Below are 23,358 nucleotides of genomic sequence, written 5' to 3' on the forward strand. Positions count from 1 at the left end.
TTAGAAATATGGCAAAACCTTAAAAAGAATCAGGGCTGTATAAATAATAATAAGCAATAAGTCAGGTCTAGATTATAAAACAAAAGTTTAGATTTCATATTTGATAGAACAAAAAGCAATAAATAAACAATATTTTTTTTTTTAGATTTAAATTTGGTTAAATTTTGTATATTTGAAATTCCGTTACGAAATGTAGAACAGTTATTTATAGTTTACGTTTTTTACATATTTATAACAGTACGTGTCAAAAAATACAAGATACAGATAGAAGATACAAATGCAAGATACAAATGCAAGATGCAGATGCAAGATACAGATACAAGATACATATATGAGATACAAGATACAGATATAATATACAAGATACAATAAAAAGATACAGATACAAGTAACAAACATGTAAAATTTCTTTTGGTCTGGTACTTTTGGTAGCTGCGTTGCCAGACTGTCAGTGCATCAGCTGATTTTCAATAGGTGACAACCCTAATTATCGCCCAAGCAACCCTGTGCTCAGCAGCAGACGAAAGCGACGAACGTCGAAATTTTCGACCTGAAAATAATTTAAATTCGTTAAACGACAACAACAACACAGAATGCTGAACGCCGTGTCGCGTGCTTACGTCCGAGGCGGAGCCCAGGCCATCACCACCGGCCTGCGGGCGAGCGGCGTGGCCGTCAACTCGATGGGTAAGAATTCTGCGAGGAGGCAGCAGCCAGCGAAAAACAATCAATTACATAACAAACGGAGGAGCAGAAACCGCACTTGGCAGTGTTTTCCACATGGATATCCAGAGGGGATTCCGTTGGCAGTCAGCTCCCAGGAGATTTGGCAAATTTCCTTACGTAATTTCAACATAACCTCCGCCCAATAACAACAAAAAGTGGGCAGGAGCTGCAGGTGCATCTTGGCTGGCATAGAGGACATATAACTTGGAGCAGACCCCGCAGGGGCCCTTATAAACGTAGTGTACAAGAGTCCGTCTGTAGTAGAACTAATTTCCCTTCTTTTATTCTAGCTAACCGCCAGGCACACACCGATCTGCAGGTGCCCGACTTCAGCCCCTATCGCCGGGACTCCGTGAAGGACAGTCGTCGCCGCAATGAGACCGCCGAGGAGCGCAAGGCCTTCTCCTACCTGCTGGTCGGAGCCGGAGCCGTGGGCGGTGCCTATGCGGCCAAGGGTCTGATCAATACCTTCATCGGTTCGATGAGCGCCTCTGCTGAAGTTTTGGCCATGGCCAAGATCGAGATCAAGCTGGCTGACATCCCCGAGGGCAAGTCGGTGACATTCAAGTGGCGCGGCAAGCCCCTGTTCATTCGTCACCGCACTGCGTCGGAAATTGATGCTGAGCGCCAGGTTCCCACATCCACGCTGCGCGATCCGGAAACTGATGATGTAGGTATCCCAAGTGTAGGTTGAATCTCATGGTGGGGATCTAAGAAAGCGATTCTTAAGCCTGGCATTCAACCTACTCTATTATAAATACGAAACTAATTTTTATCCCTTCCAGCAACGTGTGATCAAGCCAGAGTGGCTGGTGGTTATTGGCGTCTGCACGCATTTGGGCTGTGTGCCCATCGCGAACGCTGGTGACTTTGGCGGTTACTATTGCCCCTGCCATGGCTCCCATTACGATGCCTCTGGCAGAATCCGCAAGGGACCGGCGCCCCTCAACCTGGAAGTGCCCACCCACGAGTTCCCCAACGAGGGCCTCCTCATTGTCGGCTAGAGGAGATGCACTCGCCTGCAGCTCTATTATCGTTTAAGCCCCAAGAACTACATAGTGAATGGATTGATGTAAATTAATAAAAACAACCAAACAAAACGTCTGAGAGCATAAACGAAGCAATCATTCGAATTGAGGAGGGAGAAAGGACAAGAACTATGAAGAAAAATCTAGTGATTTGATATATAAATTATAAATCTATTTGGATTATGAACTAAATGTTATAACATTTCCGTAATTGCTGGATTTGTACCAATTAAAATACCAAGTTTGCCAAGTTAGTAACCTTAAGACTTCAGTTCAGTGGCACTGATTCTGCCCCGTCGCTCTAGGACTTCCAGCTCTAACAGATCGTTCTTTAGGCGCATGCTCTGCACCTCTATCTGTTGTCGTTCCATCTCCAGCTTCTCCTTGGCAATCTGCATCTTGAGCTGCTCCATTTCAATTCCTCGCTTCTCCATATCCACTTTGTGCTTCTCGGCAGCCCTGGAGTTCTCATCGCGGTAATAATCCTGCTGAAGCTTAAGAAGGATCATCTTTTCATCTGCTAGGGCATTGCTGGACAGTCTCTCTTCCAAGTCATCGGGTGTTTCATCTTTGATATTGGGCATGGAATACTCGGAGTGGTTCTGTTCCTGTGGGGCATCGCTAGAGCCGCTACTCAAGAGGTTCCTCGGCTTGAAAACCGGATTAGTATCAGTGCTACCTAAAAGTTAAATATTATATTATATAAATAACTAATTTTACATCAACTTTACTTACTCTCTTCAGCATTTCTGGCTTCAAATCCCTCCCTGAAATCCTCACATATGGATGAGACAGTTGTAATGGCCAGATCCTCTTCGGATCTAGTTTCGCTGCTACCATCCAGACCCTTTAGCCTTCTTATTCGACGAGTGTTTATGTACTTCTCCCTCAGAGCCTTCCAAGGACGCTCCATCCCAGACTGCAGGGAGAACTCTGCCCCTATTCGCTTCCAGGTATCCACTTTCCGCCGCCAGGTGACCGCATCGTTTGTCTTGCTCTTGATCACATCCTGGTAAGCAGTTACCAGAGTTTCCAGGATGCGCTCCTCCACGGGTGAAAAGTTTTTCGCCCGCAATCTTTTAACATTTCCAAGCATTTCTATTTTTATTTTCAATTGTAAACAAAAATCAGCTGTGGAAAGAGGGTTGTCACCTGCGTGCGATTTTAGGGAGAGTTAGGGTAAATTATTTATAATTAGTGTAGGTTTTTTAAAGACCATTTAAAATAATTTTAGAACGTTACACTATTATTAAAAATTTCCTAATTGAAAGTATATAGGAGTTTTTCTGTTCATAGATCTCTTTTTCAAATTACATTTATATTATCAGGTTAAATGATTACCTCTTTATGAGTCCCTTAGCATATTTAACTATGTTTAAACTTAAAACGAATTAATTAATTAAAAATAAAAATTCGGAACCAGTTTGCGGAACCACAGAGTATATTTTGGTATTTAAAATACCAAAGGCAACACATTTATCAACCCTGACAACCCTATCAGCTGTTTCCATTGTTGTGTCTGCGTTTTAGTTTGTTGTCTTTGTTGATTCGCGTTAAAAAGTTAAAATAATGGCTGAGGAGATCGACGACAACGACTTTTACCGCGAAAACTTCAGCGCCGACTCCGATTGGGAGGTGTTCAACGCTCAGCTGGGCGAAATCCTGCAGAAATGGGATGTGTCAGCGGAGTCCGACGTGGGCCGTGGCCTCAGAGCCGAGGAAATCTTCCTGTGCAAGTGGAAAATACAGAGGGAAACTCTGGATATGCTGAGGAACGGCATCGAAGTGGAGTACTATCAGGCCATACTGGAGGAGGAGGAGTTGAGTCCCCAAGAGGAGACCAAGGAGACAACCTGCTTGCAGCGCACCAATTGCCACCACGATCTGATGAGCACTGGAAATAGCTTTGGGCCGCCCATCAGGAGCTCCCAGGACCTGCACATTCTTGCCAGAATCTACGGATTAAGGCGCTTTATTGTCCTGCACCCGGTGAATCCCAATCTCAACTACATGAAGTCCACATCGGAGTTCAACTTCTTCCTGAGCGCTGCTGCCGTGGTTGCCGCAGAAGTTCAAAGTGTAGTTCCCATCTTTGTGCAGATCTACGATCCCAAATGGAATTTCTACACGGGCGTGGCCTTAGCTCCTGCCCTGAGGACCAACTTCAGGCTCGTAGGGCTGGAGAAGGCCCCGTCCGAGTGTCGATTCCTAATGGGTCTGCTCACCCTGTTCAGGGAAAAGGTGCCCACCTCCTATTCCCAGGCTGCAAAGATCTCCGTGTGCACCACCTACGCTCTGGATACCATGCGGATTCGTATGCCCATGTATGTGCCCTTTGATCATGGCCTCAGCTCTGAAGACATAGTCGTTGACGGCGAAGTCTCGCAACTGGAGCTCCAGCAATTTTTTGCTTTACCACATGGCTATACACCTGAATCCCGCACGGAAATCTATCTAGTCTACACCTGGCCAGAGTTATCCGAACATGTGGCCTTCGACAGCGAGCAGAGAACTGACTTTGTGCCTTCCAAGGCTCCGCTGGGCAAGGTTTATCTATCCGTCGAGGCCTCTTCGTATCTCTCCTGCTGCCTGAGGGATTATCAGTCTGTTGGTGGTGTCACCAGATCCCTAGAGTCCTATGTGGGCAGAAATTTCTCAGGAGTTAGCAGCGGAGCAGAGGCAGGAGCCAATCCCTTGGATCGCATCACCGAACACAAGCTGAAACAGCGCAGGGAACGCAGCTACGAGCTGCCCTCTCAGGCGGGTCTAACCAAGCGCTTGCCGGGTCCCATGACCGAGAGTGAGTTGAGCGAACTTCTGGCCTATCTTTTCCCCGATATGCATCCGGAAATGGCATTGTATCCCTATGCCAAAAAGAGTTTTAAAGACAAGGTAAATTCTATTAAAAACAAACTAAATTCCGATTGATTTTAAACTTTATTTTACGATCTTTTCAGTTTGATCCCATGCGCATTAAGAGCGCTGTTCCCGACTCTTTGGTTTGCCGTTTGAGCTGCCTATTGGCAACCTGTCATGCCCACCTGGGCAGTGTTGAGGGCATGGCCCAATTGTGGGCAGCATTTACGAGACAGCTTAGGCTTCTGTGGGATAACTCCCTCTTGGTGCCAGGGTGAGTACTTCTAACATATTTATGATTTTTATACCCTTTGCTGGGTATAATTTTAGTCGGAAGCTTAAATAGTAGTATAGGAGCCATTCCCTACCCCATAAATCATATATTTTCGTGATCAGGATCAAAAGGGGAGTAGGACTAGCCATGTCAAGAAGAAAAAATTTGTTAACGTAGAAAAAACTAGCATAGTATAGCTCCCTAATTGAATTTTATACTGTTTTGACTTAGTTATGAAAGATTTTTGTATCAATTCCATGATCCTCTGGCAAACTGCAAGGCTATACCAATTCCAACTTTCTTTTATCCAAGTAAAACACAATATCCCAAGGTTTTTGTAACAAAAATATGCTTTTTATTTGGAACTTGATGCGTACGAAACTGAGAAACCAAAAACGGAAACGCTTCGTAAATATTTTCTAGTAAATTTCGTTTTGCTAATCTGTGAAGCCGCAAGGTTAACATTTTGAATTGGATTTAGTTGTAACAATATATAACGCACATTTATTTATGGGATCGTGTACTATATAAGTCTAACTGTTTTTGGGTGGATATCTGCTCCTCCATATCGGTTGGTGTCTTCGTCGTCATCGGTGTGATGTCAGGAGATGAGCATTCCCAAGTTATAATCTACTTGTTGTTTGTGTATTATATGTATATGTTTTTCTGTTTATTTTTGTTTTGTTTTATTTGTTGGCAGTATTAGTGTTGGTGTCACCGATTACAATAATAAAATATTGCTCATCTCCAGTTGGTGTTGTTTGTTTTTTTTATCGAGTGCAGGCTAAACTAAATTTAAGCACGTGCTCTGTTTCTCTTTCTCCCTCTCCAATGTGCTAAGGCAGTTTAATTTAGTTGTAATTGTTTAACACTAAATTTGATTTAAAGTTTCTTATAGCTATGTCGGATACTGTTTCCTCCTACTTGCTTTACAAGTGAAACGTACGTTTTGGGGAATCATTTCGATTTTCTTTGAATTTATTGCCTACTTTTGCTGTATTTGAATATTTGTTATTTTGCTCTAAATAATTGCTCCCGTTTTCCACCTAAATTGTGCTTACCATTCTAATGCTCAAAGCCTTGTCTATAACTGATTTACTTAGGGATAGATTATAGGGTAGATATAGATGTAGATATTTTCTTACTTCACTAAGTATTTAGTGCCAGACATGGGCGTGTTTGTGGGTCGCCTCGAGAGGTGACCCTGCCCACGGGCACTAAATATTGTTAACTGTCAACTGTGTTTCGACTCCTCCGGACTGTTTATCCAGGACTCGTCCCTCCAACAACAATAATGATAATGATAATGCGAAAACAGAACATTGTTTCAAAAGCTTAAGCCTAAAGGTTTTTACATACATATATACATACCAATCGAAAATAAAATGGAAAATAAAATATATTCTTGTCGATAGATTACTTTTATTAAATTCTCTCTAAAAAGTAGAAATCATAAACATAAGAAAGAACTTAGCACGCAAATGTTTCAATTGAGGCTTCTGTACAAAACGAAGTGAAACAAATCGAAGCTTAAACTTAAACATGAGTACAAATTAAAACTGTTCAGGCAGTAAAATGGTTTGGTTGGTTCAAAAACTACTCAATTGTGTGGCTGGGATAGACAAACATAAAGTGGATTTTAAGGGAGTGTAAATGTAAATGATGTAGAATATGAGACTAGAGAATGTTTATAATTTTATTTGGAAAAGTACGAACGATTCGATGGACCTATTACCTTTTTACTTTATATATTTTGTAAACTATCTTGAAACTCTGGGAACTCGGAAGTAAATTACATCTTACTGGGTTTTTGCTCTTTCTAAAGTTATTTACATATTGCTTTTTTTTTCTTGTGCTCTCTCAGCGACTTGTATGCCTGTCTATCCCAGCATTTAAACGTTCTTCCCTTCCTTCTCTCTTACTCCTCCTTAAACCCTAAACATTAGTTAATCAGATTTAATAGCTATTAAGTATAATTAGTACCATATATTGACTTAAGTTGTAGTTCTTTGATTGCTCAACATTGGGCTGCAAACAGAGAACTAGGGAAAGTATTGGTGTTTATTGCACTCTAAACAGCATATAAAAATATCTATATATTTCTTGGAATTACACTTTCAACAGCTTCGCATTTGCAATTGTTAGAATGCATTATGCAAATCTCGAGTGGCCCCTGGTGACAGCGAGATGGTTGCACTTAAGGCGTGGCCTCGTCTGCAGATCTGTCTGCTTCTGTCTCAGTGTCAGCCAATGTCAAGTTCAGCGACAAGGATACATTCTCTGCTTGTTCCTCTTCCTGCTGCACTTGCTCAATGCTTGACACCGAGGTGCTGGCCGCTAAGGATGAGCTAACATACACCTGCTCCTCCTCTTCTCGAGTAGTTGCTGCTGCTGTCACAGTGGCCATCTCCTCCTTCTCCTCCTCCTTCTTCTCCTCGCTTAGACTACAATTACATGTACAATTACAGTTATCACTAAATGTATGCGCCTTATAATTGCCCATGCTGCCGGTTGCAGCATCATGATTACTATATAAAATATTGTTAGTCGTTGTCGGTAACTGTAAACGGAAGGCATTGCTGCGGGGTAACTGGCGAGCTGATGCTGCTGCTGCTGCTGCTTGGATGCTGCTCTTGCTTGTGGGATGATGATAAATGATTTCCTGACGTTCATATTCGTTAAAATAGTTCTCGACAACAATGCCATTCGCTATTCCATCCTCCTCCAGCGTGGCTGTCATTGCATCCAGCGGCGTCTGTTGCTGTTGGTTGCTGCTGGCATTGGTGGTGTTGCTAATGCTGTTGGCCATGTTGCTGCTGCTGCTGCCAGTAGTAGTTGTTGTAGTAGTGGTAGTGGAAGTGGTTGTAGTGGTGCTATTATGGTTGTTGCTATTATGGAAATTGGCCGCTCGGGGCACCACATCGGGGGGTGAGGTGCAGCGCTCCGTCTGCGGCATATAGTAGTGTAATCGTTGCTGCTGATGCTGTGCTGGCTGATATGGCTGCTCCAATTGCTGATTGCTTCTGTGTCGTTGTTGATGTCGCTCATTCCTCAACTGCCGCTGCAGTGGCTGCTCCAGCTGATGTTGTTGTTGTTGTTGTTGCCGCTGCTCCTCCTGCTGACGCCGACCATGCCCCTCAATGGCCGGCGTCAGATATTGTCAGAAGATGCCGTCCCAGTTTAATACAACATTGAAATATCAGGATAAGGTAAGCCGCCCTCATAATGGCACTAGACCGTTCCGCGTTGTCGGATTGCGGGCCATATAGATGTCCATATCGTGATCCGTCCAGTTGTCCGATGTATCGCAATAGTTGTTTAGCGTGTGCGTCGATCCCGCCTGCGAGTATCTGGAATGGCCATCGAATATAATGGTTATATCAGAGATCCTCTAAAAGCCACTGAAGCCTATGGATTGCAGTAAAAATATATAGACTCCAAACCAAGCGAAACGCCATATAAAAAATAATGGTATCAAGGGGGGAAATTTATACAGGGGGGTTTTTTGGTGGTGAAAGGAATGCATGTACACATTGTAGTTACAGAATTTTGTACATGGATGAAAGTTTAAGTCGATTGCAGCAATGGTTAGTTGCCAAACTAGGCTGAAATTGAAGCTCACGAAGAAATTGTAAAGTTTGTGAGGAAATTTTGGTAAATAATTTAAGATAAACTTGTAAATAGTTCATTAAGGAAATTGGTAAATTTTCAGAATATATTTTAAAGGGAAAACATACAGTTAAGCTATCTTAAAAAGTCAATATGTTTCCCATGAATAATTAAACTTTAACCTTTAAATATATTATCAAACAACAAAGTTCAAGGCTAAGCTTATGAATTAAGTCTTTAAAAAAGAAACAAATGATGAGTAAATAACAATGACTCATTAATCAATACTTCAAGTATAGTTTTAACCACAAAATTTGCTAGAATCTACCGCTCAAAACTGACCCAACAATAATCATTAATTGTGGGAATGGTTCGCAAATAAAATCTATAATAAATCAAAACCCCACCTCTAAGCTATAAACAAAAGCTAATTAAATTAATCACCCAATGAAAGTTGTAAAAAAATAGGCATTAAACAAAGAAACGAGGCGAAAACGAGAAACATAAAAGAAAGATCGAAAGTGTAAATTAAAATGTGTTTATTTTTTTTGTGATCTTTAATGATAAAAGTCTGCCTTCTCCGGCGACATAGTGTGTGAATCTGAGTGGGTGACTCGAGTCGGATTAATTAGTTGCCACCACCAAACAGCCAAGATCCGTGATTATCTGATTGCGAGTTGTATGTATGTTCTACTTACCGACTTCCCGGTCGATGGTTATGTATGTGGCTGGCGTTCAGCTGTTCGCGTGATCTGGAGCGCGGACGCGATCTTCGGGCACTGGAGGCAATGCTTGCGGGGCCACCACCGCCCACCATTCCACTCATGGCCATTAGGCTGCTCACGGGCAGGCCACCGCCTCCTCCGCCACTATTGAGACCTCCGTTTCCACCGCCGCCGCCGTGTATGGAGCCGGCATATGAGGCCCTTGACATACGCTCCGAGGCGGCGGCCAAGGATTGACGGGATTGCCGCAATTCTGGGCGGGAATTCACCAGATTCGAGGGAAAGGCGCTGCCCAAATAGCCGCGATGCGAATTGTTTGAGAAACTGTGCTGCGACTGTCCGTCCGCCAAGGATCTACTGTGGTTATGCGGGGTGTTTGTGGTGTGGCGTGTATGCGGAGTGTGTGTGTGTGTAATATGCATAAACAAATAATGAGAAACAAACGAAACGAACCAAATAAACAATAAAGTAAATAAACAATCAAGGCAGCGGTTGAAAAATGCGCGCAAGCTTGGAATGCGGGGCAAGCAAATGTTTGATTCGCTGAGGGTAGAGTGAGAGAGTTGGGGAGGTTGGACTCACCTTGACTTGCCCACCTTGCCGGGCATTCCAGAGAAGTGGCTACGCATATCGTCCGGCTGTTCCACGGGATAGATGCGAGGCCTTGGTATGGAGCGACCACTGTAGGCAGACACTTGATCCCATTCCTAAAGGGAGAAAAGATATCATAAATATTTTAGGTATTTAATTCCCAATTTTAAATGTATCATATATATATTTATATATTTTTTAAACCCCTGTATTAACCCCTTAAGTCTTTTCCAAACCATAACCCCCACTTATCAGCCATTATTTACTTCACTTTTTGGCAACGCAACCTTGCCAAAAAAAAAAAAAGGAAAGTAATACTGAGATTGCAAAATTGAGATACTTTCTGTTATCCTCGCTCCGTTTAATTTGTTGTCCCCATAAATACAATCAACAGCCATCAAATCGCGGCATTGCCAATTTCCCGCAGTCATGGTCTCTCTCTCTCTTCCAGCAAGTCACCCAAACCCAACTATCATCTAACGATCCGGACAGAGACAGGCAGTCAGACAGCCGGGAGCCAGGAGTAGCAACAATTTCTTGGCAAGCTTTTAGCTGGTTAGTGTTTAAGAGGGGTGGGAATGCAGCGGACTCACCTTGTGATTGTTAAATGCCGATAGCGTTGCAATGGAGCCAAGTGGTCCTGGTGAACCGGTTGGACCGCAGCAATTAACGGGCAGACCTCCAATTGGCAGCGGGCTCTTCTGCTGGCTGTTTTGCAGTTTGCGGGAGCGTCTAAAAAAAAAATAGAGAATAATAATAGGATGAGAAGGAAGGTTTAAAAGAAAATCGGGGTACTTAAATACCCTAAGCCAAGCGATTATCTTGTGGCAATTAAAGGAGGATTGTTGAATTTAAAAGTTTTTCTAAACGCTGAACTTTAAGATACCAAAAAGAAACTACAGACTTAATTTAAAATTAAATATATCTCTTGAAAATATATACGAATTTGTAGATATTTTCCTAAACCAAATAAACATCTTCCTAAGAAGTGTATTATGAGCTTGCTCTTAAAGATGATAAAGTGTTTAGATACCTTCCTTGTATAAGTAAAAACCAAAGCGTAACCGATTCAACGCAGTGAGAAGACTATATAGAAAGTGGCAACGACTTAAGGACCTGCGATAAATCAGCCAGCCACTTTGCACAGCAATTGGCTTTGTCCGTGGCTCAGTTGTTGGGCCATAACTCATGGCCCAGAAGGGAACTACGAACTACGAACCACGAACTACCAGCTACGTTCTACAAATAGGGAAAACTGAAACCCACCTGCTGGCAGCAATGAAGACAATCACGGCCACAATGATGGTCCCACAAATGGCCGCACTGGCCGCAATCGTTATCTTGTCCATGTTGGAGGCCTGCGAGGCCACTGTCCTCACTTCCCGGCACTGCTGGTAGGGCACTGTCTCTGGGGTAACATGCAGCTCCTCCAGTGAAATGACGCACACGATGATACACTCTTGGGCTGGGACATTCTTGATCTTAAACTCCCTTTCGCTGGCCTCCAACGGTGGTCCCTGCTTGAAGGCCTTCTCACCAAACAGGCGATAAACCACACGGAATCCTAGGATATTTGCCGTGTCCGAGTCCCATTGAATGATCACAGAGCTGTCCTGTCGGAAAGCATGCTTCACTTGCACCTCGTTGGCGTCATCGATGCGAGTGCCCCTCTGCGGTGGGTAGCCCAGGACGAGTGGTGGCCTCTGCGGCTTATGAAGGCCTCCTGTTCCGCCACTATTACCGTTGCCATTGGTTACACCTTGCCGCCAGCCTGGGGCCTGTTTGCTATTGCCATGACCCGTTGACGAGGAGGATGATGAGCTGCTGCTGCTGCTGGTGGTTATGGAGGTGGCCTGAACTGTGCCCGTTCCATTCACAGCGAGATTGGATGCAGGAGAGGCCGTGGTGCCGGAGACAGTTGTTGTTTTAGTGGGGGGACGGGTCTGTAGGAGGAGATTTTGATATAATTAAAGATACATTTTGGTTGGGAAGAGTATTAAATGGTTCCTAAAATAAAAATTTAAAATAATTACATATCATAATCTTTACAAGCCATTGACTGTAGTTAAAAATTATGTTTTTAAACTTTGGACAAGGGTGACAATGTGGCACCACCTTCCCTCACTTCAGCACCCCTAGAACCTGGTTTTATTTCCTCTTCCCCAAAAAACTCGTATTTAACTTTACGATCCATCCTTATTTTATCACCTCCTCCTTCCCGTCGTCATCGTTGTCACTCACCGTGCTCCTCTTCGTGGTTGGCTCTGGCGTGGTTGTTGTCGTGGTGGTCGTTGTGGGTGTCGTTGTCGATGTTGAGCTGCTCACACTGCTGGCCACCGGAGCTGAGGCTGCTGTGCCAGTGCCCAAACCCGTGCCAGTGCCCGTTCCCGTCTCATACTCCACGGAATCGGGTGAGGTGGGCAGTGTTGGCTTTAGGTTATCGGCCAGGCCGACGGGTCCTCGCAGGGCAGTATCGGCAATGTCCGGACAACTCAGCTCCTCGGGCTGAATGGAGTAGAAGCCACGGTCCCGGAAACGGGGTGGAGTGCCGCAGAACTGTGGGTTCCGTTCGCGCGATGTTACCTGGGGGGATGAAATGGGAAGTCAAAGTCAAAGCACAGTTTGTGGAGTTAATGAAACAAATGTTGGCAACTTTCTGAATCAGATTTAATCGGAAACGGACCATTTGACAAGAGGTTTTTATCGGAGGAAAAGGTAGCAATTGGTTGGGTATTGAAAGGTTTAAATTAAAGACAGAATTTAAAGGACTTATTGGTGTTATTGGGTAATTTCAAAATATATTTAAAGTCTTTGGAAGATCTTCTATATATCTAATGATTTAAATTCAATTTTCTTTTTCTTATTTAACATTTTTCCCTACTGACTTTACTAACCTGCAAATCTCCATTCCGTATCCACTCCGCCACCCATCGTAGCTTGCAGTCGCAGTGTAGGAATCTGCCTCCCAGGGAAAGACCCCGAAGCGTAGCATTCAGATGGGCGAAGGCTCCTTCGGGCACACTGCTCAGGGGATTGCCATCCAAGGCCAGCAGCGTGATGCCTGGATTGCCCCGAAAGGCAGCCTCCGGCAATGTGGTCAGCAGATTGAATCCAATGTCCAAAACGCGCAGCTCTTTCAGCGAGTGTACAGCGCCAATGGGAAATTCGGCCAGCAGATTGTTGAGCAAACTCAGCGAACTGAGGGTCTTTCTAACCCCAGCAAAGGCCGTCTCACCAATACTCTGAATGAGATTCCTCTCCAGATTCAAGGCTGTCAGGGCATCCAGACCATCGAACACTCTTATGCCGCCCGCTCCCGGCAGCTCTTTGATGCCGTTCTGGGAGAGATCGAGAAAAGCCAGGCTCTTTAGACCCCTAATGGATTCCGGAACCCTTCGCTGTTTGGTCCCCTTGAGATTCAGGTTTTTCAGACTCTGTTCGAGACCCCTAAATGCACTCCCTGCTAGAGTCACATTGTTGTCGTTCAACTTCAGGGTGGAGAGCTTTGTCAGCCCCACAAAGGCATCGTCGGGAATGCGGCTAAGCTGATTCTTGGACAAATCCAGCAGGTTAAGCTTACCCAGCACTCGGAGTGCCTCCACGGGCACTTCAGTGAGCAGATTATCCTGCAAATTGAGATTCCGCAGCACCGACTCCTGGCCCTTAAAGGCACCCGCTGCAATCCGCTGAATGCCACAGCTCGAGAGCTGAACATTGTGCAGGCTCAAATTGCTGAAGATGGCCTCCGGTAGCTCTGAAATCGAGGAGTTGTTTACGTACAGCAAATCCACGGGTTTCAGGCGAGCATGGGTATTCATGGCCTCCAGGAGTTGCAGAAAGTCCACCTGTGGAGGAGAAAGACATAATTTCAACAAAAATGGAAAGAAAACCCGTAAACTGATTGATCCCTGGATACTTTGGTTAATTAAATCAAAATCTTATGTCCAAAATCCTCACCTGATCACATTGCACAGACAGTTCCCTGCCCAGATTATAGGCGCAGATGCAGCTCGTCTGCAGGTCAGGCACATCCCTCTGCCAGGGACATTGGGCCTGAGCACCGTTCAGCACTCCCAGGATTAGTGGGAGTAGCAGGAGCAGGGGCGTTGCTATTGTCGTTCGGCCGGGTCTCATCTTGGTGCCGGCATAGAGCTGCAAATAAATAGGAGAAGACAAATTTTAGTCAAAGATATAAAGAAGGAGAAGAAGGAGTGGGGTGAAGTGGAGTGTTTTTGGCCTCAGTGAAAAAGTGAAGGTTGTCTGGGCCAGTCGAGGCCATAAATTACCCAATTAATACTGTCGCCTGGCAGGCAAATCTCCTCCCCTTTGGGTTTCAGTATCTGCCTATGGTCAGTTGGTCAAGGATATGGTAGAGAGTAAGGGAGGAAACGAAGATGCACAGGAGAGAAAATATAGAATCGAAGTCTTAAGAATTTAATATTATAAATAAAAGGTTGTGAAGGTATTTAAGATATTTATAAAGACAGAATACTAACACTAAAATGTCTCCTAAAAAGTACTTGAGGCTGAAAATTATAGCAAAATAAATACTTTCAAAATTTTTAAAATACATTTAATCTTTTATTCTTGCCGTGTAAAAAGTAAAACTGAACAGGAGGAGGACTCAGCTTTATCAATCAGTTTTGGCAGGCTACTTTCAATTTCATTTTCATGCTCGTTAGACAACAAACAGTGCGTGAAAGGAGGAAGAGGGTATCCCCTCTCTGGCTGACCTGATCCTTGGGGCAGTTTAGTTTTGATTAATTTGCCTGTCTGCGTGGCTGCGCCTGTCAAACGAGGTGCTTCAGAGCCCCAAGTCACTGTTTCCCCATAAAATAGGCATAAAAAAAAGACGGAGAAGGCAGTAAAGCAAGACGTAGCGAAAGTAAATCCTTTCTGGCATCCCTTTTGTAGGAAGGGCCTTCTAACCGCTGAATGGCAGCAACAAAAAATAAAGTGTTACGCGGCTCGCGCTTTTTGTTAGCCATTTAATTTAATTTGGTTGCCTCATAAAAAAAGCCAAGCACGTGATGTTCCCTTACTTCTAACATTTTAACCCTTCTCCATGGCCCCGGCAAACAAAGGCCGATGATGATGACTTAAGGGTCAGCAAAGAAGCTGTTGACCTTTTTGCATAATCATGAGTTATGATGACACACACTTTCGCCTCCTTTCTCTGGGTTTTGGTTATTATTGTGGCTAAAATTTTAGATGTTTTTTTTATTTCTGTTTGAGAAAATTCTTTGTTTTCGCTGATTATTGTTATATTATGTGAATTGAAGCAAATAATAAAGAACAGGTGAATGAACTCGCTTTTTAAAAGAAAATTTAAATTTATTTATAAATAAAACCTTATTATATTTTTAAAGAAAGGTTTACTTGAAAATAAAATACTTTTTTAAAGACAAAGATATTACAAAATGAGAAAAATATAAAGTTTGATTTAATTATTTTTACTTTTTGTAATGTTTTCCTTTCCAGAAATTTTCCTATTTAGGTTTCCCTAAATTTCAAATTCAAAGTAAAAGTTTAAACAAATTTTCATCAATTGCAAATTGAAATCAAAGTTACTTGTAGTTGTATCTTTCCCCTGCAGCTTCCAGCTAAACCGCAGAATAATAATTAAACGGCATGCTTCGCTGCATTCCAAATAATAATCAACATTTTGTCTTTTGATTGATAGTTTTTTTCTTCCTCGTCGGCAGCTGTGTCACGCCTCCCTGCATCCATGAATCCCAGAGATACTTGTACTATGTACTTCCCCCCCGGGGAGGAGGCTGCTGCTGCTGAGGTTGATGTTTCAATTGTTCGTCGCGCCTGACTTCATTTTTCATGGCATTTTGGGTTTTTGTTGGGCTGTCTCTTCCTTAATTCAACTTATAAATTGCATTACGTGGCTAAAATCCAACAAAAAACGAAGGCACAAAAATATTTCAAGCTTCACTGTGCACTGTGCAGTATCTGCCTTGTCTGCCCCCCCCGAAAACCCTCGGCCTTTCTCCAGCCATTTCTCTTATGCTCTATGCTCGTTTCTCATTTCTCACTCAACTGTCTGGCCACAAATTTAATTAAAAAATTCTTGCACCATTTTATTCCCTTTCTGTCCCCGTCCCGCCTTTCTTTTTTTTTTTTTGTCTGCCCGACTCGCTTTTGTTGTTTTCCTTCTGCGTATTAATTGCATCACTAAATTTTTTAATGCGCGAAAAGTGCGAAAATTGCAGCGGGAAAACAAAGGAAGAACTGCAACAAAAGTGCCAACAACCACTGACGAAGTGAATAAATGAAAAACGATTCCAGGAGTACAGTCTTGTGCAGCAAAGTAGAAAAAATGCAGAGCAGAAAAAAGGGGTTTAGAAAAAGGACGGTAAACATACCCTTGGGAATTACTCTATTTTAAGTGAGAAATTTATTTTTAAAAATTGTTTTTTAATTACAAAAGTATTGCAAAACAACTTAAAATTATTAATTATTAATAAACTTCTTAAAAAACACTTTGATTTTCAAAAAAATATGAATTTGAAGCTGTAAATTATTTTAAGAAAATAAAAAAAATGTACAAAACATGAGGGAAAAAGCTAAACTTTTTCTTTACATTTAAGGGTATTATTGTATATAGAATATTTAAGAAACATATTAAAAGATATTATTAAACTTATTAACAAAAAAAATACCCTTTCATTTGCTTTTTAAGCTGCAAAGTTGCAGTTCACCAAGAAAATAAATTAATTTTAAGAAATATGACAGAAAAAACTCAACTTCTTTTTATATTTCTACAGTTCATGACCCTCATTATTATTGTTATTTAATATTTTATAAAACCCTCCTTCAGGGTATCTAAAAAAAATACCACTTTTTTGTTTTCTCACCCAAAAAACTTGAGAGGTGCAAATGATTTTTCTATCCTTCTCTTTCGGGTGCGTGGCTCTTGTTGTTGTTGTTGTTTCTTTGTTTTGGCCGCATAATTATTCACTCTTTTTTTTTTTTTGGTGGCTGGCAAATTTGCATTTTTAGACAATGGTCCAGCGGTTGATTTTTTCTTTCTGTTTTTCAAGCACTTGCCTTTGGGCCAGGTTGGGCAATCTTCTGCTCCCATCACACCTCTAGGCACAAAAATGTTTTAATTGAAGTTTTATTTAACAAAAGCCGGGCGCATACTTCTTGTGGGTGTAAATTCGCCGCCCTTTTTTTTTGGGGCTTAAGGTCACATAATGCTGTTAAGCATTTAAGTGGATTAGAATATTTGAGGTTGAAAAAAAAGTGAGTTGAGCGCTTGGCTCTTGTGGGAAAAGTTGTCAATTGAAAAGTTTATATATAGATGGGCTTATGTATATATATAGAAGTGGCTGGTTTTTTTGGGTAGGTGTGCTGTGTTGTAGGTTGATAATCTTTGGGGTCAGCTTAGCCGCAGGAATTAAAAAGCAAACTGCAAAAAATTGGGTTACTGTTGAAGTTTAAAGTTTGAAATTCATTTAATTTATATTTTTGAGGGGTGAAGTTAATTCTCTTCTTGGCTTTTAGAGAGTTTTGGCTTAAACAAATTAAAAGGTGGAAAGTAACTTTAATATTTCTTATAATTGAACTGCCTTGAATTAGCTCATTAAATCCATGAAAAAGCCTTGAATAATTTGGCCTCATCATCAATTTCTCTGCTCTATAAAAATCCCCTTTTAAATATTCCAGCTTTTGTCGTTTCAATTTCTTGGCTATTCGTTCCTTCAAGGCCCAAAAAAAAGACAAAACAATTTCCATTTAACCGCAGCTTATCCTTCTGGTCGTTGAAGCCGACTAAATTGTTCTTTTGGCCCCCCACAAAAATAAACGTAACTCTGTCTAGTTTATTGGACAATTTCATGATGATGATGGTCCTGCTGCTCTCTATCTTGGGGGTGGTGAAGATAATGGTGGGCGTTTTCCACTTCCCCCTTGAAAGCAGGCCAAACATAGACATGGAATTAATGACATGGAGCGCATTTGATGTTTTTATTTCATTGCAACTAAGGCGGCTAGGGTGTTGGAGGATGCTTTTGGGCACTATCAAATGGCCAGCTAGCATTAGGTCAATAAAAGCCAAGAGCCATTTGTCAGCCGCTACTCTCTCTCTCTCATGGCTTAGTGCAATTTTAGCCACTTTAAAAACCTTTTAAGCAGCTGCTACTCCAACATGCAGCTGTCCACGCAGCGACTAATAAGGCAACTTTTATGCAAATGCCAAGTGCAGCAGCTCCCGAAGTTGCCCAGGGGGAGCTCTATGCTCCTCTTGGACAACATCCGCTGGTTGGTCCAAATTACTCACTCACTTCTCTGAAAAACTTTCCTTCCCTTCCCCCCTCGAGGTGGTGACTCCACTTTGCGTCCCAGAGTTCAGCGAACTCTTTTGGACTGACTCACCAACACTCCCGGGCTCATTGGCTATGCAAGACCAGAGGGCCACGCACGCGTTGACAGCCATGATGAGCGTGAATATCAATTGGGTTACGTTGGCAGGGGGGCATCCACATATATGTGGAGTTATACGCCCATACTTTGCCCCTGATATATGCATGTGTCTTGGCGGCTAGCTTGAGCTCGCTTTTGCCGCCTTTTGTCGGGTTTTTATTGTCAACTTACTGACTGAGATTGGCCCAAAAAATGTGACTGATATATGTGGCCAAGAGGCTAGATATAGGGGTATAATGTGAGCTAGGTATAGGATAGGCTGGGACAAAGGAATAGATTTATCTGAGATCAAGCTTGAGGCTGTAATTCAAAGAAGAGCTGAAGATTCAGAAAAGGCTAAGCTTAGATTATTGCCAAGATTACTTTAAATTCTTAACAATAAATTAAGGCTTTAAAAATATAAGAAAGATAGTAAATCTCTAAGGAAAACCTCAACCAACTTTTGTACTATTATATATTATCTTTTAAAACAAAAATTTTCACTAAAACAAACCTTCAGAAACTCAAACACTCCTCTGTAAATATCCTTCGGTATATAAACAACCCAAAAACACATCCAATTTAATTACTCAAGTGTTTATATCAACACCTTATGGCTTTACCTTCACCAATTCATTCTCAATTTACTCTAGAATTTCCACTGGCTTTCCCGACACGCGCACCTGTCTGCTGCACCAGAAGCTGCAGATGCTCAACGTTTGTGTGGAACGTCGCGTGCAGCGCGAGGCAAACAGCAAAAGGAAACCCCAGGCGGTGGAGAGAAAAGCCAATTCCGAGGAGGAAGATGAAGAAGAGGATGATGACGAGGGCGAGTTCTTCGACTGTGATGATCTAACGGCAGGGTCTGGTCCGCCTATAAAACCTGTACTTAGCCTAAAGCCCGAGGGTCGACTGAGGCGTTTAAATGACGAGAGGTTGCTGGAGGAACCCGAGGAGTATTTGTATATACCCGAGACCCAAGAACCTGTGCCCAAGACAGAGGATCAGTTGCAGGATGATGCCGAGGTCATGCTGAAACTGGGTCCTGGCTCTGGGCTGACTACACAAATGATGTGCACTTCCTTGCTATCGGATATGGAGGCCTTTAAGGCAGCCAATCCTAGGGGGATAATGGAGGACTTTATACGCTGGTACAGCCCCAAGGATTGGGAGGAGGTCACAGATGGTGGGTGACTTTTTAATTTATAATTTACATATTTTTTTTATATTCTTTTTTATCGTCAGAATTGGGTCAGGTGAAACATCAATTGAGTGTCAGAATGACCACAGAGGGCAACACCTGGCAAAAGGTGTGGGAACAGGCTCAAGCTGTGCCTGTAAGCCGGCAAAAGAGACTCTTTGATGACACCAATGAGGCATTGAAAGTGCTTCACTACTTGGAGACGCGGAAAATGCATGAGATTTATAATCTGACCATAGTTCCCCTCCTACACTCGGCCATACTTAAGCTTATTGTAAGTAGAACAAAGCTGCTTTAGGAGAAGGAGAGTTGTAAATCTTCTCTTTGCAGGACATTCTAAGTAATGCCAAAGTGGAGGACTTGTTTAGCTCTCAGATTGAGCAACTTTTGACTGACCTCTGCCGCCTTTCGCGCTCTCATACTGATGAACTACCTTCCTTGAAGCCCTTGCTAGATGATCTGGCTGAGCTAGAACGTCGCTTCTACCAATTCAAATGCTTCGAGCGACTCTCGGGATGTCCCAAAAGGAGCTCTCTCTCCCAAGTTAAGCTACAGTTTGAGGAAATCCTGCTTAAAGAAAATTGTTGCACAATTGTGAATCGAAGACTGACGGCAGCTGGCGATGGAACCCTTTATGATATTCTTATTCCTAAACTGGAGAAGGATATGGCCGATCGATTGATAAGCAAGGATTATGTCATCCGACTAGATGGAGATACCAAGAGCACAGAGAAGGGCCTGTACTTGGGACCGCAATTCATGAGAGCCATTGTCACGGGCGAGAAGCTAAGGCTTTGTGGGGCTTTCACAGAGAGTACAGCCTTTGTTTAGGAACATAATTTAACGGATTCCCAGACAAAATGAGAGATCTTTGACTACATTTAAAGGATTCTATAGAAAAATCTTCATAGAAGTTTTTAAGTAAAAAAGTTTAAGTGTTCTAGAAAAGCATTTGCTTCTCGAAATTCCACAATTTGAATTTATAAAATATAAACATATGATATTGAATAACTTATGCAACTTAAATTGGTGTTATTGGTGCTACATATTTATACAAATAAAACTAAATTATAACCAACAACATTTGGTATTTCTTGGAACTTTCAACTCCCCTCATATAGCCACATAATCACTTCACCGAAAGAAATTCGCCTGGAAACTCCACTTGAATGACAGCCAAAGGGGAAAGCAAGGCAAACTCTTTTCCTACTTTTTCGTTAACAAACTTTTTCGGCCAGGCAATTGCTGAAAATGTTAAGGAGGGGCGGTGCGCCGGCAATTCCAGTCTGGGCCATAAGCAAATTGTGGGCCATGGTTAACAGAAATTATTTTAAGCGCACATGCCAAGCGAGGAGAAGGCCAAGACATCTCCCAGGGCGACGGGGAAACCCCCGCCAAGACATAAAACATTTCTCTGCCGGCATTCTCGCACTCCTTGGCTCCGTTTGCTGGTAATGTTTTCCCCACTAAATTACCTACGGCTATAATTGTTTTGTGTACATGTCGGTTGTGCTATACAGTGCTGAGCTGTTGTTGTTGCCTCGTAAAGCCTGCAACAATGTTCCAGCACTATTCCCTCCCTTCCCCATTGCCTTGGCTAACCAAAAATGTAAGAGTGTAAAATAAATTTGTATTTACTGCATTTGAGGGCAGGAATTATGTGAGTGCCAGAGCTCTGGGTGCACTTGCTGTCGGTGCTTAAATGCAGGGGATCTGCTGTGTGTTAGTGCCTAGCATAACCAGCTTCCCTCCAACATTCCATACCCATTTAAAGGCTCAAAGTTTGTGGTAATGGCTTAGACGGAAATTAACTTTTGCAGCCTCGCACAGTTTAGGAACATTTTTTTGTTTAGTTTTTATGGGTGGAATTTTTGAGCTTTATAAACTAGGAAAAATATTTATGTAGTGATAAAAACGTGTAGGAAACTGGAAATATTTTAAATTTAGTAAGGAGTTGAGCTAGCAAGTTTACAGAATATATTTTACTTTGTTAATGAGACTAATATCTTATTTTAAAGAACTTCCCCTTAATACTTTATTTTCTACCTTTATTCATTTTATTTTTTAGATTTTCCTTTCAGTCCTTGTCTTCCTTTGTAACCTTTTCTGCTTTGTTTCAAGTGAATTCCTTATTGTGACGACATCAATCCAATCCACTTCAGGACAATGCCCCCATGAATTTATTATTGGTCATTTAATAAATCAAAGAATAAATTGTGCATATAAAAGTAAGCCAAACGTATTTGAAATGATATTTGTACAGCCATTCAGATGTGTACTTATATATATATTTTTTCAATAAAATAATATCATAAAAAAGAGCCAAGAGAAGCTTAATTAAATTCTTGCATTCAATTTGGCATGAAATGGTTGGCTCTGAGCAGGGGAAAAGTGAAAGGAGGAGGGTTGCTGGCTGGTTGAGTGAAAAGTGAAGTTCGCTTCCAATTGATTTGCCATCGGTTTTGTGGTCCACCTAGACGAGTGTGTGTGTGTCTATTTGCTGGTGTGTGTTTGCAGCTATGTTACAATCTTGCTGATGCAGTTGAATTTTAATGAAAGTTTTTCCTCTTCTTTTTTTTATTATTGTATTTGTCAGAGAAAATTGAATTATAGCAAATATACACTCGTTGCTGCTGGTTCAGATTTTCAATTTTCTATTGAAAATGAAAGAAATCTAGAGTATAAAAAAATCATGAAAGTAAAACACTCCAAGGGTCCTTTTGCCAGACTGCATTTCACTCCCTTTTCTCTCTATATATATTTCTCTCTCTATATTGACCATGAATTATTCAGCCAACAAACTGCAATGATAAGCACTCTCCGACCATCCTATCTACAGACCATAATTTAGCTCAAATTCCCCCCTAACTTTGCAATAAAATATGCAATAGCCTTGCCAAGTGCCAGGGACCTTAAATAATAATAGGGCATACTAGTAAGATATCCAAGGGAGCCCAGGCCCAGCGCCACTAAGCTGCACAAATTTCCATATTCATGACAGAGAGACCGAAAAAAAATGCAAAATTTTAAAAACAAACGGAAAAAGCGGAGCTGAACGGGCGGAGATTATGAGTTTCACAACTCAATAATTAAAAGTAAGCAATAAAAAAGAAAATCACGCTGACGGTGGCACATGAAAAGCTTATAGAAAGGAGTTGATATATGAAATAAGTGATACTTAGTAAATACATTTAATGGAATTTATGGATTAAATTAGTAATAACACCAGAAAAATAATAGAAAATGATAGAAAATTTAATATTCGATGTGCAATAATTAATTTAAAATATATAACATTACTTTAGATTATAAAAATCTCTTGTTAAAGGACTTGAGTTATGGAATAGGTGATACATTGTAAATAAATATATTTACTAAATATATTTAATGATATTTTATTTTACTTTACAACAATAAAACCACTAGAAAACTAAAAGGAAATGAAAGGAAATTTATGATTTGTTTAGATTATATTATGAAAATCTCTTTTTAATGACTTCAGACAAAGAACAATGATACTCTATAATTATTTTTATTTAAATCTATCATAAAATCAAAAATAAGCTAATAGAAAATTATAGGAAATTATTTATATGGTTTATTTATATTTTATTTAAATTTAAACGTATCTTCCCTAATGTTCTCTATTATTATAAATTTTTAAAACAATTATGCAATTACCCGATTTCAACCAAATTTATTCCACATTACTTTCGGTCAGATTCACTTTAATTTTGTGTGTTCAAACTTACCATCTTGAAATGAAATCTCGTCGCATATACCCTAGCCACACATGCATGAAAGTCTCCCCATTAAAACGAAAATGAAGCTTAAATCGTGACAGAGCATCGTTAGCAATAATAACAACAACAACCATCAGCAGAGGAGTGTCGACAAATTCAGGCTAAGACTGGTGGGATTACTCCACAGCTT

General features: G+C 41.6%; 4 protein-coding genes across 4 annotated transcripts in view; 2 read left to right on the plus strand and 2 right to left on the minus strand.

The window, feature by feature from the left end:
- Positions 1 to 489: 489 nt before the first annotated feature.
- Positions 490 to 1,842, plus strand: RFeSP (Rieske iron-sulfur protein). The gene is made up of 3 exons (XM_017176633.3): positions 490 to 687; positions 1,017 to 1,396; positions 1,512 to 1,842. Exons 1-3 carry the CDS (start codon positions 594 to 596, stop codon positions 1,728 to 1,730), a joined length of 693 nt encoding a protein of 230 aa, XP_017032122.1. The 5' UTR covers positions 490 to 593; the 3' UTR covers positions 1,731 to 1,842.
- On the minus strand, positions 1,608 to 2,889 carry LOC108081443 (myb/SANT-like DNA-binding domain-containing protein 4). The gene is made up of 2 exons (XM_017176631.3): positions 2,490 to 2,889; positions 1,608 to 2,433 (listed from the first exon to the last, which is right to left on the minus strand). Exons 1-2 carry the CDS (start codon positions 2,848 to 2,850, stop codon positions 2,015 to 2,017), a joined length of 780 nt encoding a protein of 259 aa, XP_017032120.1. The 5' UTR covers positions 2,851 to 2,889; the 3' UTR covers positions 1,608 to 2,014.
- A 378-nt stretch (positions 2,890 to 3,267) lies between these two features.
- Positions 3,268 to 20,480, plus strand: Rab3GAP1 (RAB3 GTPase activating protein subunit 1). The gene is made up of 5 exons (XM_017176557.3): positions 3,268 to 4,646; positions 4,712 to 4,884; positions 18,878 to 19,410; positions 19,470 to 19,699; positions 19,756 to 20,480. The coding sequence occupies exons 1-5, from the start codon at positions 3,324 to 3,326 to the stop codon at positions 20,254 to 20,256; spliced, it is 2,760 nt and encodes a 919-aa protein (XP_017032046.1). The 5' UTR covers positions 3,268 to 3,323; the 3' UTR covers positions 20,257 to 20,480.
- The window catches only part of haf (leucine-rich repeat and fibronectin type-III domain-containing protein hattifattener), a 55,443-nt gene continuing 38,271 nt past the window's right edge, over positions 6,187 to 23,358 (minus strand). Inside the window, 8 exon segments of the mRNA XM_070286331.1 lie at positions 6,187 to 8,234; positions 9,192 to 9,572; positions 9,801 to 9,925; positions 10,403 to 10,541; positions 11,076 to 11,752; positions 12,051 to 12,392; positions 12,704 to 13,654; positions 13,767 to 13,961. Coding sequence (XP_070142432.1) covers positions 7,082 to 8,234; positions 9,192 to 9,572; positions 9,801 to 9,925; positions 10,403 to 10,541; positions 11,076 to 11,752; positions 12,051 to 12,392; positions 12,704 to 13,654; positions 13,767 to 13,943 — 3,945 coding nt within the window. The 5' untranslated portion in view covers positions 13,944 to 13,961 and the 3' untranslated portion in view covers positions 6,187 to 7,081.

This window comes from Drosophila kikkawai, chromosome 2L (assembly GCF_030179895.1).
Source record: "Drosophila kikkawai strain 14028-0561.14 chromosome 2L, DkikHiC1v2, whole genome shotgun sequence".
NCBI lineage: Eukaryota > Metazoa > Arthropoda > Insecta > Diptera > Drosophilidae > Drosophila > Drosophila kikkawai.

Coding starts and splice junctions, on each gene's coding strand:
- RFeSP (XM_017176633.3), top strand. CDS start 594: ATGCTGAACGCCGTGTCGCGTGCTTACGTCCGAGGCGGAGCCCAGGCC. Junction 688..1,016: donor CGTGGCCGTCAACTCGATGG/GTAAGAATTCTG, acceptor CTTTTATTCTAG/CTAACCGCCAGGCACACACC. Junction 1,397..1,511: donor GCGATCCGGAAACTGATGAT/GTAGGTATCCCA, acceptor TATCCCTTCCAG/CAACGTGTGATCAAGCCAGA.
- Rab3GAP1 (XM_017176557.3), top strand. CDS start 3,324: ATGGCTGAGGAGATCGACGACAACGACTTTTACCGCGAAAACTTCAGC. Junction 4,647..4,711: donor AAAAGAGTTTTAAAGACAAG/GTAAATTCTATT, acceptor CGATCTTTTCAG/TTTGATCCCATGCGCATTAA. Junction 19,411..19,469: donor TTGGGAGGAGGTCACAGATG/GTGGGTGACTTT, acceptor TTTTATCGTCAG/AATTGGGTCAGGTGAAACAT.
- LOC108081443 (XM_017176631.3), bottom strand. CDS start 2,850: ATGCTTGGAAATGTTAAAAGATTGCGGGCGAAAAACTTTTCACCCGTG. Junction 2,434..2,489: donor AGCCAGAAATGCTGAAGAGA/GTAAGTAAAGTT, acceptor TTTAACTTTTAG/GTAGCACTGATACTAATCCG.